Source organism: Tyto alba, unplaced genomic scaffold (genome assembly GCF_018691265.1).
Source record: "Tyto alba isolate M040663 unplaced genomic scaffold, T.alba_DEE_v4.0 Super-Scaffold_48, whole genome shotgun sequence".
Classification (NCBI taxonomy): Eukaryota; Metazoa; Chordata; class Aves; order Strigiformes; family Tytonidae; genus Tyto; species Tyto alba.
The window spans coordinates 24,850,969-24,866,583 of NW_024881324.1; the positions used below are offsets into that span (position 1 = coordinate 24,850,969).

The following is a 15,615-nucleotide window of genomic DNA, read 5'->3' on the forward strand; positions in this document are numbered from 1 at the left end:
CCTCCATCTGTACTCTACTGTAGTCCAAGTACATGTGAGAGCTGCTCTGATGCACAGGCAGCAATGGCACTACATGACTGTCACTTCTCTTCCAAAGCTGCAGCCTTTAAGCATTTTTTAGAATGACAGTTGCTCAAAGCAGTGATTCCCAGTTCCTCTTCAGTCACAGTGGGAGACCTGACATCTACTGAAGTGCAACAGGAAATAAATTTATAAAACTGGTTACAATTTTATGCACTTAGTAGTATTTTCATAATCACTGTTAGAAGCAGTTAATGTGCCACCTCCCACATCTTTGCAGTTTGGGACATAGCTGTAGCTTTTGAATGGGCACTGTTACTTTCCATGTACATTTCAGCACTGTAAGAGCAAGCGTTTGACTGTATGCTTTCCAAGACACAGAAGACTGCAAAAAAATGGCAAACATTACCTTTAGGAATGCCTCCTTCTGCTCCAGGTGTTTGCTTATCATGGGAGTAACATGATCGGTTTCAGAGTTGGGACCCAGTTTGTCTGCTCCCCCACACCAGTCTTCTTCTCGCTTATATTCTTGCTCCAGGCTTTCCAGCACACTGCACACCTATCAGGAAAAAGTCCAACTCTAATATAATTCAGTCAGAAAAAATTCAAAATTCAAGCAAAGAAAATTGAAAACCAATCTACCTCTTACAAATACTTTACTTTCTGAGATGTTTTGACTGAGTTTTAAGAGAATGCAACAAACTTTGGCTGTAGGTTTGCAAGCATTGGCCTGCTTACGTGGAATTGCTCAGAAGACTATTCCCCAAGTTGCTCATCTTTCTCTACCTCTGTGACTACGTCCTTCAGGATGGGCTTAAGATATGATTGCAGAGAGAGGAGCCTTGCCAACCTTCCCCCTAACTGTTCTGCAGAAAAGCAGAATGAAGCTGATTTTTCTCTGACACACACACAAAAAAATAGAATTAGCCATTTCAAGTACTTCCATTAAAACCTCTGTGTAACTGTTCATGGTTTAAGCAAAACTTCTTAAAACAAGCAGAAATCCAACTAAGCTCTTGTATAGTGTTTTTCATCTTGAAAATGTTTTGCAAGACGTTTCTCAACTAAAATTAAGATTCTGAGGACTACTAAAGGGGAGAGTGCTAGAAGAGACAGATGAAGATTTCTGTCTTCATTAATAATCACTGCACTTTGGTTATGTATCTTCTTCGAAGTTTGCTAATTGACGCAAGTGTAGCCAGACCAATTACACTACAGTCTCCTAGCAGTTAGTACAATTTGTCTCCTATTCATTTATCATCGAGTGGTTTGGGTTGGAAGGGACCTTTAAATATTACCTGTAGTCCAACCCCCTTGCCATGGCCAGGAACATCTTTTACCAAATCAAGTTGCTCAAAGCCTCGTCCAACCTGACCTTGAGTACTTCCAGGGACGGGGTGTCCACAGCTTCTCTGAGTGACCTGCTCCAGTGTCTCACCACCCTCATCATGAAAAATTTCTTCCTTACATCCCATCTAAATCTACCCTCTTTCAGTTTAAAACCATTTCCCCTTGTCCTGTCACTACAGGCTCTGGTTAAAAAAAAACCCCTTTGTCTTACAAGACCGCTTTATAAATTGAGAGGCTGCAACACGTTGTTTATCTTTCTAAGGCAGCTGCTAAGAAGACTGGCTTTTGGCATTTTTTGTATAGCTGCACTTGTTATCAAGTTAGTAAACAGAACCAAACCTAGTCAATCATTTATTTTAGGTAATGCTGTTTTATGCCACACTGAAGAATTAACCAAGGCAGACACGGATCACGTAGCATTTCTGTACCTGTTCTGAAGTTTTATAGAAGGCAACAGAGGCATTGACAAGCTTGAGACGGTCCTCCATCTTCAGCATCAGTTGTTGCCAATGGGAAGCGACCTTCTCTGCACACTCCCGAATCATATCCATATCGTAGTGATTAGCCTGCAGCATTGCCTCTGCCTTCTGCTGAACCTGCAGGGCACTTTGATGCGTTTTCTGACGAGAGGTGAAAATTTCAGATTTCAGTGGAGCACCTCATTTTCTTGAAGACCTCAAAGGCTCATATTTCCACTGTGTCAATGATACTTCTATGCATGTGCATAAACACCCATCAGCTAAAAATAACTGTCTAATATTAGTCACTGCATGACTTCGCTATGCAAATAGAAAGGAAATAAATCCTGTACAGGCTTATCATCAAATCAACAATGACTAGCAGTTTGTAAGTAAGCCACTGTCTAACATTAAGCCACACATGGCATATCTATGTTGCAGTACACTTTGTTATAATTATGAATTTCAGCTTGATTTCCTTTCCCTTCATGGTGAGTAAAAAAGAAGATGGAGAGGACGCATCATGTTTTGGCTGATCCTGTCCTCACAGCTTTACTGCAGACTTTTGCACATCAGTAGTGACCAAATGAAGGAGCAGGAGTGCAGGCCAATACAAAAGACAACACTCCATTCCTTCTAAGCAAATTTTTAGTTCTCTGTTAAACATATACTTGCCTACTATCTTGGAACCCCTAACTATGGGAAGTACTATTATATCCAAGTACAGAATGACACAGAAAACAGAATTTAAGCTTCTTGGCAATTGATTCTTAAATTGTCAAACACCTAGAGATCTCATGATTTTTATATTTAAGTTATCGAAGCTCTCAAAATGAAGGTACATGTAGTGCAAACTGTAGGGAAGCATAAAAATCCACCAAATAGCAAACGAACATGAAAGAGTTACTGCAAGACAGAGTACTTCTGAAAATGGTTTTCCCGAACAAGAATGCTAGTTAATCTTTAAACAGAAGTAAAGTTCTTAAAAAAACATATGCTATATATAATCAATATCATTGTAAGTCCCTCCATAGTGCATATAAATTAATAGTATTACATTTCAGCCAATCTTAAGATCTCTGCCTATTTTTTGCAGAGATATGACCAATCGGATAACTTTAGTTTGAAGTCATGGCAGGAGGATGGACACACCACCACACACAAATTTCAGTGAAATCTACTCTCAAACAAAAAAGAAAACTTTAAAGGACCATATCAGAATACACAAACCTGACATCTGCTGTTGTATTTATTCTTAACTTTAACAATTTGCATTATATGTTGTATTCTAACAAAAGGAAACACTGCTTTCAGTAAAATTGCTGTGAACAGCGATCGCTTTACAAAGATGCAAAAAGGTACAGAGAAGATGTGTTCACCTGGAATTGCAGCTCCAAAATGAGCAAGAACAAAAAACCACCTTCCTAGTCAGTGTTTTTATCTCTTTGCTATAAGATGATTTCAACAACTTTTCCTAAACTCAAAATGTTGTAGTGTGATCCCAACAGTTCTATTTATAGTGACTCATGAACTGTGATACAGGACTTCTTGGCTGTGGCCACTGAAACGGTACATTTACCTCTATTGCATGTTGAAATTGCTCATGCTCCCTCTGTAACTGTTCTGCCTCCTGCAAAGAGCTAGCAGTGATAAGCCCAGCATTTAACATTGACTCTCCATTTCGGATCCAGCCCAAAACCTGTAACAAAAGAAAAGACTGTGAAATATGCAATTCCACTGCCAACCAGCAAGAGGAGCATCGTTGCTAAGGACAAAAACATTTAGGGTCACCTGTAGGACTGGAATTGATGACTAAATAATTAATAATTATATATTTACAGTGACTTATATATTCAATAAACACAGCAGATTACATTCACTATAATTTCAGTTGGCTGCCAACTCATATCTTTTGGTCAACTACTACATGGTTTGTGGTTTCAGTTTATGCTCTGAACAAGGTTGTGTACCATTTCTGTCACCTGGAAAACAAGAACAAATTACAAGTGATACTCGCTTAAGAGCCAGCGTCAGTAATGTAAACTGAGGATATGCAGCTTAGCAAAAAGTAAGCAAATAATTTTTATTATTAATGTTGAGAAAAATGTGATCATTGAGTGTCTTCTAACTGCTTAAAGATTTTCGGTTTGCAGAATGTGCCTTCAATGACACATCCATGGAAACCAGAAGAATCCCTTGGTGGGGAGAAGCCACAGGAGGCCACCCAGTGCCTGCCTTACCAACAACAGGCACATGCAACCTTAAATCCCTTCCCAAAAGATCTGTGCCTTGTTTGTGACTCAAGACTCCAATTCCACACTTTCACCAGAAAACGTCTGTCTAATGTCTAACACTGAAATCTCTCTTGCTGTAATTTTGGCTCATTTCAATTCTCCTGTCCACAACAGGAGAGGAAAAAAAAAAATTAAAAAAAAAATAAAAAAGGAAAAAAAGACCACCTTTTCTCCCTCTTTGCATCAGCTTTGTTTTCCCACTCCTCTCTCCATCAAGAACATTACTCAGGTCCCTCTCTAGATTCCTCGTTTTATTGACCACAATCTCTTCAATCTCTCCCATGTGAAGTTAGGTGCCTTATATTTCTCATTGCTCTTTCATGAGCTCTCTCCAGTTGATAACCATGAATTTGGTAAAAATTTTTCAAATACTGAGTAAAGCTGGACATAATTCACTGTCACCTGTACAGCTTTTCTAAGGAACTGCTGCTCAGCCAGCAATTACCCCTGAGCTGTATTTGTTCAGCTGATTATTCCCACCAGTACATCATGCTCTGTATTTGTCACTAATAGAATTCATATCCTTCTTGCAGCACGATCGTCCCATACATCAATAATTCTGAACTGTAATGCAGTGTCTTCCAATGAACTCGAATTCCTTTTCCAGCTTCTTTTGCCTTTATCTTCAAATTTAAAAGCATAATCTCTACCATGTACATTTTCTGACTGAAAACATGAACTAGTTTCCATACACAGACTTCCACAGATTACTTTTTTAAATTTTGAAATCTCTTTTCCAATCTAGTGAGTCTCTCAATAGCTTTGGTTACTGAGTATGGTTCCCCAGGAAGTTATCCTGGTAATGCAGTCTCAAATGACATTCCCATAGTAAGCTAGGGCCAAACAGACTGAACTGAACTATTTTAAAAGCTTTAACAGAAGGAAGATCTATGTCATCTGCTTTTTCACCTCTACCCAGAAGACCTGTTAGCTTGTCAGGAAGACGGGTATTTATCAACAGGATCTATCAGCAGGAAGCTCTGCCTAATTACTCTATGCTAGCCTTTTCTCCTCGTCACTGTTCAGGTTTAATAATCTACTTGTTTCAATATTATTCCTGGGAATTATGTTAAACTAGCTGACCTATAATCCTCCCTTAGCTAATCCTTTCCCATTTCTGAGTAGATGTTGAGTTCTAGGCCTCCAGAATCTCATCCAATCTCCAGAAGTTTGGAGAAGATAAGCACTAATGTCTATGACATTATTTCGGGCACTTTTCTAGGCATTCTAGGGTGAATTCCTTCAGGCTCAGTTGATTTTAAAATAATCAGTTTAAGCATACCTTCTCTAACCTTTTCCTACTAATTCATTTTAGACCTTTAACCACTGGTAATAAATATATTAACTAACAAATCACAGTTAGCTCTCAACACTTATTAAGTACCAAACTACACACTTAGATCAACACTAAATACTCTCATCTAGTGATCCACACATGACACTGCCATTAACGCTGCAGCATCGGGTTGTTACTAAGTGAATCAGGATGACATCACTATAGTCATAGACTGAAAGCACAGGACAACCTATTAAAAAACAAATCCATAAAAAACAAAAGGCATGTAGTCTATATTCAAAGTGCACTCCAACATATCTTGAACAGCTTGAAGCAACTGAGGTCTAGACATCTTGACACAACATCCATTCCCTCAAATCTGCATCACAGTCTCACGCTCTGGCTTATCCAGACTGCAATACTCTTGTATTAGTAATGCAGTTTTTCCCCACTTCTCTCTGCGCAATGAATAGCTATTAAGTTTGGGGGTTTTTTGTTTGGTTTTTGTTTTGTGGTTTTTTTTTTGTTTGTTTGTTTTGTTTTGTTTCTTTTTTTTTGTTTGTTTTTTTTTTGGTTTTTTTTTTTTTTTTTTTTGTTTGTTTTGGGTTTTTTCTTGTTGTTGTTTTTTTGGTTTGTTTTGTTTGGTTGGTTGGTTGGTTTGGTTGGTTTTTTTTTTGGTTGGTTGGTTGGTTGGTTGTTTTTTTTCCCCCCTCCCCGACAGTGTGTATTTGAATTCTATATAAATCCTGCAAGTCTGTAGAAAAGAGTAAGTCTGCTGTGTAGACGTACAGGATGACAGCACCTCCCAGACATGTAACTGGGTGCACATTCTGCTCCTTTGGGGAGAAAGCGCTGGGTCAGGTGGAGCCTTGAGGGGAGGGAGAAGATGGCTCTGGACTGGGAACAACCTCTCCTGTCACAAGGAGATGCTTCCAGACCACAGCGTGGGGACACATGAAAGGGACCATGAAAGGAGCTGGGAGTTTGTTTCTAAGTTGTTAAGACACCTGGAGGTTGTTAATACTCAAGGGAGCAAGCCCAGGTAAGCCTCAGGTGCAAGAAAACAGGACAACTTCTGAGGGAACCAGCTGGGTCCAACAGACTGTAGACAGAAACTAAGTTTGGAGGAAAGAACTTGCCCATAAGAACACAGGGGGGCGGAAGAATTTTTTTAAATGTCTTTTTTTATTTCTACTTTGTCTTATGAAAGCAGTTCTAAGCTCTCTCTCTACCTTACAAAATAATTCTTCCAGGTATAGTGTCACAAAACACACCTTCTTAGGGTTTAAATACATTTAGCCTTCTCCAAAGAATTTCTGAAGAAGAAGAATGCTTAAGCAGCACCAGCTCAAAGCTCCTCTTGACTTGTCATCCCTTCATACACAGCACAGACAGCTAGCACAGAACCTGCCATTTCAAACACACTGATTTGCCCTCCTGCTTGCTGCAGATCAGGGTGCGAGTGCAGAAGCTGGTGGAACTAACAGGAGGAAAGCTGCCAGCAAGCACTTTCCCCTTCGCTCTGCTCTGACTCAAGGGGAAAACAGAAGCACCAGTAAATAGCGAGCCTGTTCCTCCACGGCTGCTGCCCTCCCGTGTTGGCTGGCATGTTCCCATCACCTCACTCTCTGGGTAGACTACACACCCCATCTTTCCCCCCAGAGCCTTCAGCAGGCTAGAAAAGCATCAGCAGAGCATCGGCAAAAATGTGGAAATGAAACAGAGTTTGGGACACCTGAAAGGGTCAAACAGGTAGAGCTCTATAGACAAATGCTTGATTTAAGATTAGTTTCTTGGACTGATTTTTGACTGTAACTAAACATGATCACGAGACACACCTGCTTAAGCCTGCTGCCCTAGCTACATTTTCATATCCATATGGCACTATACGCAGTGCCAGGACACTCTTCCCGAGTAGTATTTTGGGAGAATCAGAGCTCAAACACTGGACTGTGCTTGCACCAAGCTAAAAGATTTGCATGTGAGAACACAAAACCGCTCCCAGTACCCTTGATGGTATAAGCTTGTACTTGGTACAAGTATCTGTACTCTGTTGTACAGATATGAATACATAGGTATATATCCAAGATCAGAGCAGCAGACGATAGTGCACTTAAAAGGCTTAATGAGCATAGTAAAACCAACTGGATTGGTTTTGGAGCTTGCTAGAGATTTTGACCCAGGCAAATGCTGCATGTTAAGCAGAGCAAAGCATTAATTCTACAAAGTGAGTACATGGGAGTGACTGCAGCAGTAAGTAATTCAGCAGCTATATTTTAGGTGATTAAAATAAAAAAGGTTGTTTGCCAAACATGCAAGTGAAGCTCTGGATGAGATGGGTATTTTCTTAACTATTTCTCTGCCTCTATCTACTCATATGTCCCTGCCCTGTATAAAATGGTCACATCCTCCTTTCCATGTTATTTTTCCCATATACAGCTGTCCCTTCTTATTCCAGTGAGCATCCCCTTCCCCCTATCTTCTGAGGTTTTCCTCCACTGTAATCTTCTACCTGGTTTTGCCCTTTCTGCACCTATGCCAAGTTGACGGGAAAATTCTTTGCAGGTTTTCTTTAAACCTCTGTTTGTCTTCTGGCCCTTCTGCTTCCTCCTAGTCCCGAGGCTTGATCTAGAGAACTTCAGTGACACAAAGCAGAACTGGTAAGGTAGTTAAGGGAGAAGCAACAATGGACATTTTTACCTGCCTTCTCTGATTATTCGGTAAGATTTCACTAAGCTCCAAGTTTCATTACCTAGTTCTGAAGAGACTCCTTGCAGGTATTTGACTGAGAAACTAAGCCAGGAGACAGTTTTCTGGCCTCCATTATGGTAGTCTGAGAGATGAACCCTATGGAAAAATTCCTGCAGTGTTGCAGTTTAACCCTTCCACATGACTACACGCTCTGTATTTTACCATTTTTTATATATGTATGCAAAAATACAATAGCAGTGACATCAGTTTGGCAGAAAAAATTCAAACAGAAATCTTATTAAAATCCTAGCAATGGAGACAGTATCCCATCTACATAATAACTATGCTTGCACACAGTTCATCAACAATAAATCTGGCAGAAAAATCACAGTAATTGAACTGGAAAACCATGTGTTCACTGCTTCAGGCAACAAAATATGAACAAAACAGATTGAAAAGGAGGTTTACCGTGTCATTTTACTCACAGGTAAAGCACCTGCTGTGACCTGCCGAATTTTTCCCAGTGGAGAAGAAACAGGATAAGATCATGCTTCCTGATATTTAATAAAAACTAAAATAAATCTGATGTAGTTTTCTGAAAAGGCAACTGACGTCATAAAACTAAGAGCTACTAGCCCCAAAGCATTCCAAAGAGCGGTCAAAAGAAATCGCATGAGACTATAACATTCAGTTTTACTTCCATTCAATTTTTAGGCCTTCAGGCTAGGGGAGTATTGCAGGTTAATCTTCACAATTAAAATCTGGATAAGTAGTTTGTAATACATGAACATTCTGTCAGCTACATGTTCATGTAGGCTTGTTTGAAAAATCACGTCTGTTATGGCATTTAATTCAACATAAAATCCCACTTCATAGAGATGTGTTCTAGGAATATAAAATAGAATCTGTTTTTTCTCTTAAATCCCATTTTATTAAGAAAAGGCAGCTGGGCTAGAATAGTATACAACCTATATCTTTATTATAAGATTAACTCATTTTTATCTTTCTTAAAAAATCTAAACTTGAGCTTCAGTTTTAGTCAGGGCGCTTTGAAGAAGTTATGAGGTTCTTACAGGAATGACTTGCAAACCACATATTAAGTGCAACATGGATATTCTTCTACAACTCATGATGTTCATCATCTGCTTAGATCTGTAAAATACAGAAACTTTGTTCTGCAAACACAGCTTTTAAACACGTGTGTATGTCGTCACATTTAACTTGCATACAAACAAAGCTCGTGGAGCAAGGTACTTACTGTATTGTGAGAGCATGAAATATAAATGACTATTTAATTGTGTGTCTTTGAAATATTACCCAAGTGCTGTACTCTGTTTTGTAACTGAATATTATTTCAGTACAAGTTGAATTAACAACTTCTTTTTCTTACTTACCCATCCCATCCTAACCCACTGATGTACCGCAGAGGGATGAGACTGCCTCAGGTGGCTTTCACATTCTTTCATTTTTTCTTTCCTTTGCAAATGTGCACTGTTTTCCTTCATCCTCAAGACAGTATGCAACCGAGTACAGAAACTACCCTGATCTGCAATATCTTTATCTCAAAAATTACTCACATGAAAGGAGTCATTTGTAATTTGCATTTACGAAGATGAACAAGTGCTAAAACAGATACAGGGTGGTTCGGCGGAGTATGCAAAGGCTTGAACTAGAAAGTCATGCATTTGATTAACGCCTAGATTGCACCACCAGCAGACATACCAGTTCCTTGCGTTCCTTTCATTCAAGACCACACAGAAACTTTGGGTCTGCTGCTACAGAGTAACCCCCCGCTGCCTGCAAATACTCTGGGAACCTTCTGGTCACCTCTCCTGTGCTAACTGGACCCCTTTCATATAACTTCACAATTCGGAAGTCCTCATTCACAATCTCATAAGGAAGATGAAATTTTCTAAGAGCTCACAACAAAAACAGAAAAAGGACAAGTTGCACCGGGAGCCATTATGGGACATACTAATACAACAGGCTGTAGTAGACTTCTGTGATGCTGCCAAGTGTAAACAAGACCTTACCTTTCTAGAGTTTGTTTATTTGATTTTTAAACTTTCACCTACTTCAGTGGTTTTGCCCACAGCATCTCAAATTCACCAGAGGTTTTGGTGTCTATCAGATAAGGACCTCAAAACTTGCCACTTTATTGCCAGGAGAAGCAAAACTTCATTTTTCTTCTCCCGGAAAGCGAACCACGCTGATATTATCACTATTTGTAGATGTCCCGAACAATATATCAAAAAGTATTAGGCCGGTGTGCAGAGACTATCATAGAATCATAGAACTGCTTGAGTTGGAAGGGACCTTAACAATCATCTAGTTTCAATCTCCCGGACACGGGCAGGGCCCCCTTCCCCCAGCCCAGGGGGCTCCCAGCACCGTCCAACCTGGCCTTGAACCCTTCCAGGGAGGGGGCACCCACAGCTGCTCTGGGCACCCTGGGCCAGCGCCTCGCCCCCCGCACAGGGAAGGATTTCTCCCTCAGATCTAGTCTAAATTTGCCGTCTTTCAGTTTAAAGGCATTACCCATCGTCCTATAGCTACCCTTTTAAGTACTGGAAGGTGTATCACTAAACATTTTTGTTCATCACCACGTAGATGATAAGAGCATGGGTTTAACGTTAGTCGAAATACGGGGCTGCTGCCGCAAAGTTGACGTCAACAGAGGACGGAGCTCCTCGGCTGCTCAGTTCAGTCCCTCCCCCCTCCAACCGCCAGCGCGCGCGCGTGCGCGGACAGGCGCGGACCTGGCCCAATCAGAGGCAAGGCTCCGCCCCCCCGGGGGCGGGGCGCGGCCCGCGTACCTGCTTGACCTCGGCCTGCAGGTGGCGCAGCTGCACGCACTGCTCCAGGTGCTTCCGGTGCTGCTCCGCCGCCACGTCCAGCTCCTGCTGCTTCTCGTGCAGGAACTCCAGCAGGTCCTGCACGCGAGTGGCCATGTCCACGTCTCTGTCACAAAGCAGCTCCACACCTGTAATCAGCCAGTCGTCCTGTCAAGGACTTGCAAGCCTTCCCGAGACAAACAGCCCGTTTCCACACTTCTACACTTATTTTTCCGGTTCCTTCTCGAAGTTCAACTTGATCCTCAGGGCATTTCCTTAACTGAGCATAGGGTTTTGCAGTCTTTAAAGACACAATATGAACTTTTTTTTTTTTTTTTTAAAAAGTCTGAGACGTACCCTAGGTGACTGTGCATAGTTAAAAACATCAAGTGAAGGGGCATAAGAAACAAAAAAAGGAAGACTTACTACTATAAAGCTGAAAATTTTGGCTTGATAGCATTGCTCCGATTAACTATAAAATTAACTCCCTGCTATTTACTCTAATTTCCCTGACATCCTGAGCAGAATGAATCCCTTCCTTTAAAACCTAACCATCTTCAGGTGTTTCCAACTATTAGATAAAAATTATGTTTCACATTAACAGTATATTCTCATGAACACTATCAAATGTTTTGAGTATAAAGATAAAAAAAAAATAAACATCCACATGTCTCCAGTTTGCAGTTAATCAGCACCTCTGTTATTTTCAGACATCGCATGGAGAGACAACTGGATAATTCTTATAAAGCCACTGACTGGAATAGCACGAAAGAGCCATCTTACCAGATGCCTGCACTTCATTTACATACTGCAGCAGATCCTGCCCTTGGTGGATGACATCAAAGGTCAAGTTATTCATGGTCAGGGCTTTGTCCGCATGATGCTGGAGCCTCTGTTCTGCTATTGTAAGATCTTCAGTGTCAAAGTCATTCATCTGCTGAGAGAGCTCATCATTCCAAGACTCGAGGTCTGAAATGATCTAGGGGAAAAAGGAAGAAGACAGTGCTCAGTTACCCGTTACACAACATATGTTTATTTCCAGCGTTGCACTTACGATGGAGGTCAGGAACTTGAGTTGCTCGTTGTTGACTGACTTCACTGATCAGGTTTGACATGGTTCAGACATAGGCTGTTTTAGCATGGATTTTAAGTCTCGGCAAACAATCTGGAAGAATCTCTTTGAGAACCACTACAGCTCTCCTTCAACCAGTGCTTGCAGTACTCTGGGTACCCTTGCCTTGTTTAAGGTAATCCTTCATCAACACATCACTCGTGAAACAGATGAAGTCAAAATGTTTTCATCTCCACTTTTCAAGTAAAATGTTGATCTAAATCATCTTCTCAATTCTTCAGACTGTACCAAGTAATGATTCACACATCAGGAGCCATCTTAGCTTTCACTTATGCCACTCTCAAGCCCTTTTACAGAAAAGCCAGCTCTACCCTTCCGTGAGCAGGAAGCATCAGGCTCTGTGAGCAACTTTGACTTCTGCCAGACAACTGAGAAGCACTACTTGTCACAAAAGGCAGGGTACTTCGCAAATGGAGAAAACCAGAAAGTACTACTTCATTACATTACTGTAAAGCCAGAGCTAAATTTGCTTGCTGAAATCATTCAGCTACACGTCAGTTTACACTTCAATTCTGGATTTTACTCTCAGTCATAGCTACCCTCCTTTGGGCCTCCTAAGGAAGTACCTTTTTTTAAACGCATGTATCACAACAATAAGTCCTCCCTGTCTGTCCACATAAGTGGATTTTCCAAATCATACTGCAAAACCTGGCTGAAATGCAAACTATTCCTTCTAATTAAGATACAAAATTATTTTTAAGTCTAACAGATAATGCTTGCAATCCTCATTGATCACAGTAGGTTGAGTTTTTATGTCACAGGTTTGATGCATCAGTTATTTCAAACAAATCTGTCTTACATGCTTATCCCTTAAGCCTGTAATAATTTTGGTTTTCAGAATTTTCAGCAGTTTTGCCACAAACCACTGCAGTTCATTGCGAAAGCAAAATAATAGGTATCAAGAACCAAGTATGGCTTAGCTCCAGAGTTCTATGATTTCAGGAGTCGGACAAACTGATGTGAATGGTGCTAAATGACAGGAAAATACCTATTTATGCAGCAAGACACAGCAAAAAGAGGATTTGACTAAACGGGCACTAGCAGCAAAGTAGCTGACTGCATAAACGTTAACCGAAGTCATTTGTTGTCAGCAGAAGAAATATGCCACTACACTTTCCAAGTGGTTAATCAGAGCTGTGAAGTTACCGAGACAGTTAAACTGCAACAGAAATTCCAGGGAAACAAGCCTTCTAGAAAAAGAGAATTGAGGAGAAAGCAAAATTAAATCATCTGTATAAAGTTTCTGCAGTCAGCTACAATCTTTCTTGAAGGCTTGTTTCCATTCTGCTCACATGGCACCATAAGTAATGGACACATCAAGCAATTACTATTAAAATTGTGGCACCAGTGAGCTACTTCCCGTTTTAAAGGTGTTAAGCAAAAATTTTACTTGATTCACTAAGTATTCAAGTTTTGTGCCATGCCATGACGGGAGATACCAAGCAATTAGTGCAGCTACTCGCAATCCCTTAGCCCAATCAGCTAGCTCTACCAAAGTGAAAACAGGCAGAAACTCACATTTCAGGGTTAACACTGAAAACAGAAAAGCTGATGGACAAGGGATGCAGGAAGACATAAAGGACAAGGCTTTTAGACACTTCTTGAAGCTTCTTTCATCTCTCTTCCATGTGGTCTAAAGATGACACACACAATCTATTTATGTATTTTGAGTGGCTTCCCCCCCCCACAAAACCGTTCACAAATTCCCTTTATTTCCCTTTTAGCTGGTCCAAGCCCAGCATGTCTAATCACCCCTCTCTGCTCTTCATCTCCTTTTAACCAACCTGAAATGCTTCAGAAACTTCAAGTCTTCCTGACAATCCAGCCTGAGAAACAGCTTGCTTCCAGCTACCCACCTTGTCTGCTCTCACGCACCTCAAACATGCTTTTCCCAGCTTTTCTTCAAAATTCTGTTCATACATTACTAAAAGCAGTGGAGGTCATCTAACATTTGTTTCTTCGAACCATCCGCTGCACTATGGAAGTTCTCACAAATCAGATTTACCATCTTAGTTTCATTAGTTCAGTTAGCATTCATACGATAGAAGTAATTGCAGTTAGACTTGGTCAAACTGAGAAGCCTGAGCACCAAAGTGGTGAAACTCTGACATCAAAACATCATCTTTCATCGTCTTTCTAAAGACCATTACAGAGTGGGTTAAGATTTAACATGGCACACTTATGCCACTGTTTCAAAAGCAAAGCCAGTCCATCTCCCTTCAGAACAGATGCCAAAACCTTGCCTCTCTCACTGGCAACCTGAGTGGAAATAAAGCACTAATCACAATAAACTCACAATAGGGCATTGCTGTGGCTAAATGTCAGTATTTTTATAATAATGATTTAAGTAGATTGTAGTCACAACGTCCTCGTAGACTATCCTGAGATTCACTGCACCTAATATGAACAACATGTAGTTTTAAGAGGTCAACACTGTGTGTCACCTTAGCCAAGAGGTTTCAGTGATACTGCCTCCAAAGAACAACAACAAACAACAGTAAGAATTATAACTTCTTCCCATGTTATTTCATACAACTCCAAGGTTAAGATCATGGCCCACATATTGTTTAAAGCAGTCTGAAACACTCTGTATGTGAGCAAAACATTCCTTGTCTCCATCAAAAGACCAGGAAGCCCACAGTTGAAATAAATAATGCCAGCATATCCTACACTCATAGGAAAGATAAGTCAGTGAACATCACAACTGAGGTTCCTAACAAAGGCAGTGATCCTTACATTTTTTCAGCAGTAATTAGGTGACACAAGGTGATCTATTTCAGCCAATGCACCCACCGTGCAAATCTGAAATGCTTTAAGGGCAGAGTTAAAAAAAAATAACGTGCATTAAAGCCCTCTCTGCCCACACTCTTCAGTACTTCCCCTGAAGCTCTGCTTTACAAGCAACACTCTTAGAGCAAGCAGACTCCTATTTTTTTTGGTAAAGTTTTGTCTAGACAATTAGCATTAAAAAAACAGAACAGAGATGAATGACTAAGAGACTTCTAAAGTAACTGAATCAAAATTGATACAGCTCTCAGGAAATGGACAACCCAGCATAAACACAGCGCAACTACTTACCACTCAAGAAGTTCCTAGTGCAGAGTCTGAGCTGCCTGACATTCCTAGGTTTTAACAAATGTAAAGGTAACAGTGACAGGAAACAAGGCAGGGTATAACACAGAAGGGATGACGACTCTTCCACACTGAGTGGGAATGAAATAAAGAACCAGGGGTCTCTTTCTCAGAAGGGTCTAACTAGCATTCCTTGTACCAACTGAGTGCTAACCAGGATCTGGAAAATACGTGCTGGGGAGAAAGAAAAAGGGAAAACGAGAAAGGGAGAAGAGTCAGGTCGCTGTGATCCAGCACTTTGCATCCTTGCCTTTTCAGCTGTATGACTTAACAGGCATCTTATAAGTATGGTCCAAAAATAGAGTTGAGATAAAGCCGTGAGTTGAAAAGTGTGTGGTATGCTTTGTGTGGAGCCCTGACATAGGTCTCGAGGCATTTAAGTTACAGACAGGCAAAAATGCAGAGACACAGATGAGACACACACATT

At 40.6% G+C, this 15,615-nt stretch overlaps 1 protein-coding gene across 3 annotated transcripts in view; it reads right to left on the reverse strand.

Moving 5' to 3' along the window:
* Window positions 1-15,615, reverse strand: part of TRIO (trio Rho guanine nucleotide exchange factor) — a 251,839-nt gene that overhangs the window by 102,664 nt on the left and 133,560 nt on the right. For all 3 annotated transcript variants that reach the window (XM_042806835.1, XM_042806836.1, XM_042806838.1), the window contains exons 14-18: window positions 11,708-11,903; window positions 10,907-11,073; window positions 3,409-3,528; window positions 1,800-1,991; window positions 431-580 (exon numbers count right to left, since the gene is read on the reverse strand). In XM_042806835.1, coding sequence (XP_042662769.1) covers window positions 431-580; window positions 1,800-1,991; window positions 3,409-3,528; window positions 10,907-11,073; window positions 11,708-11,903 — 825 coding nt within the window. The remainder of the gene's footprint in view (window positions 1-430; window positions 581-1,799; window positions 1,992-3,408; window positions 3,529-10,906; window positions 11,074-11,707; window positions 11,904-15,615) is intronic.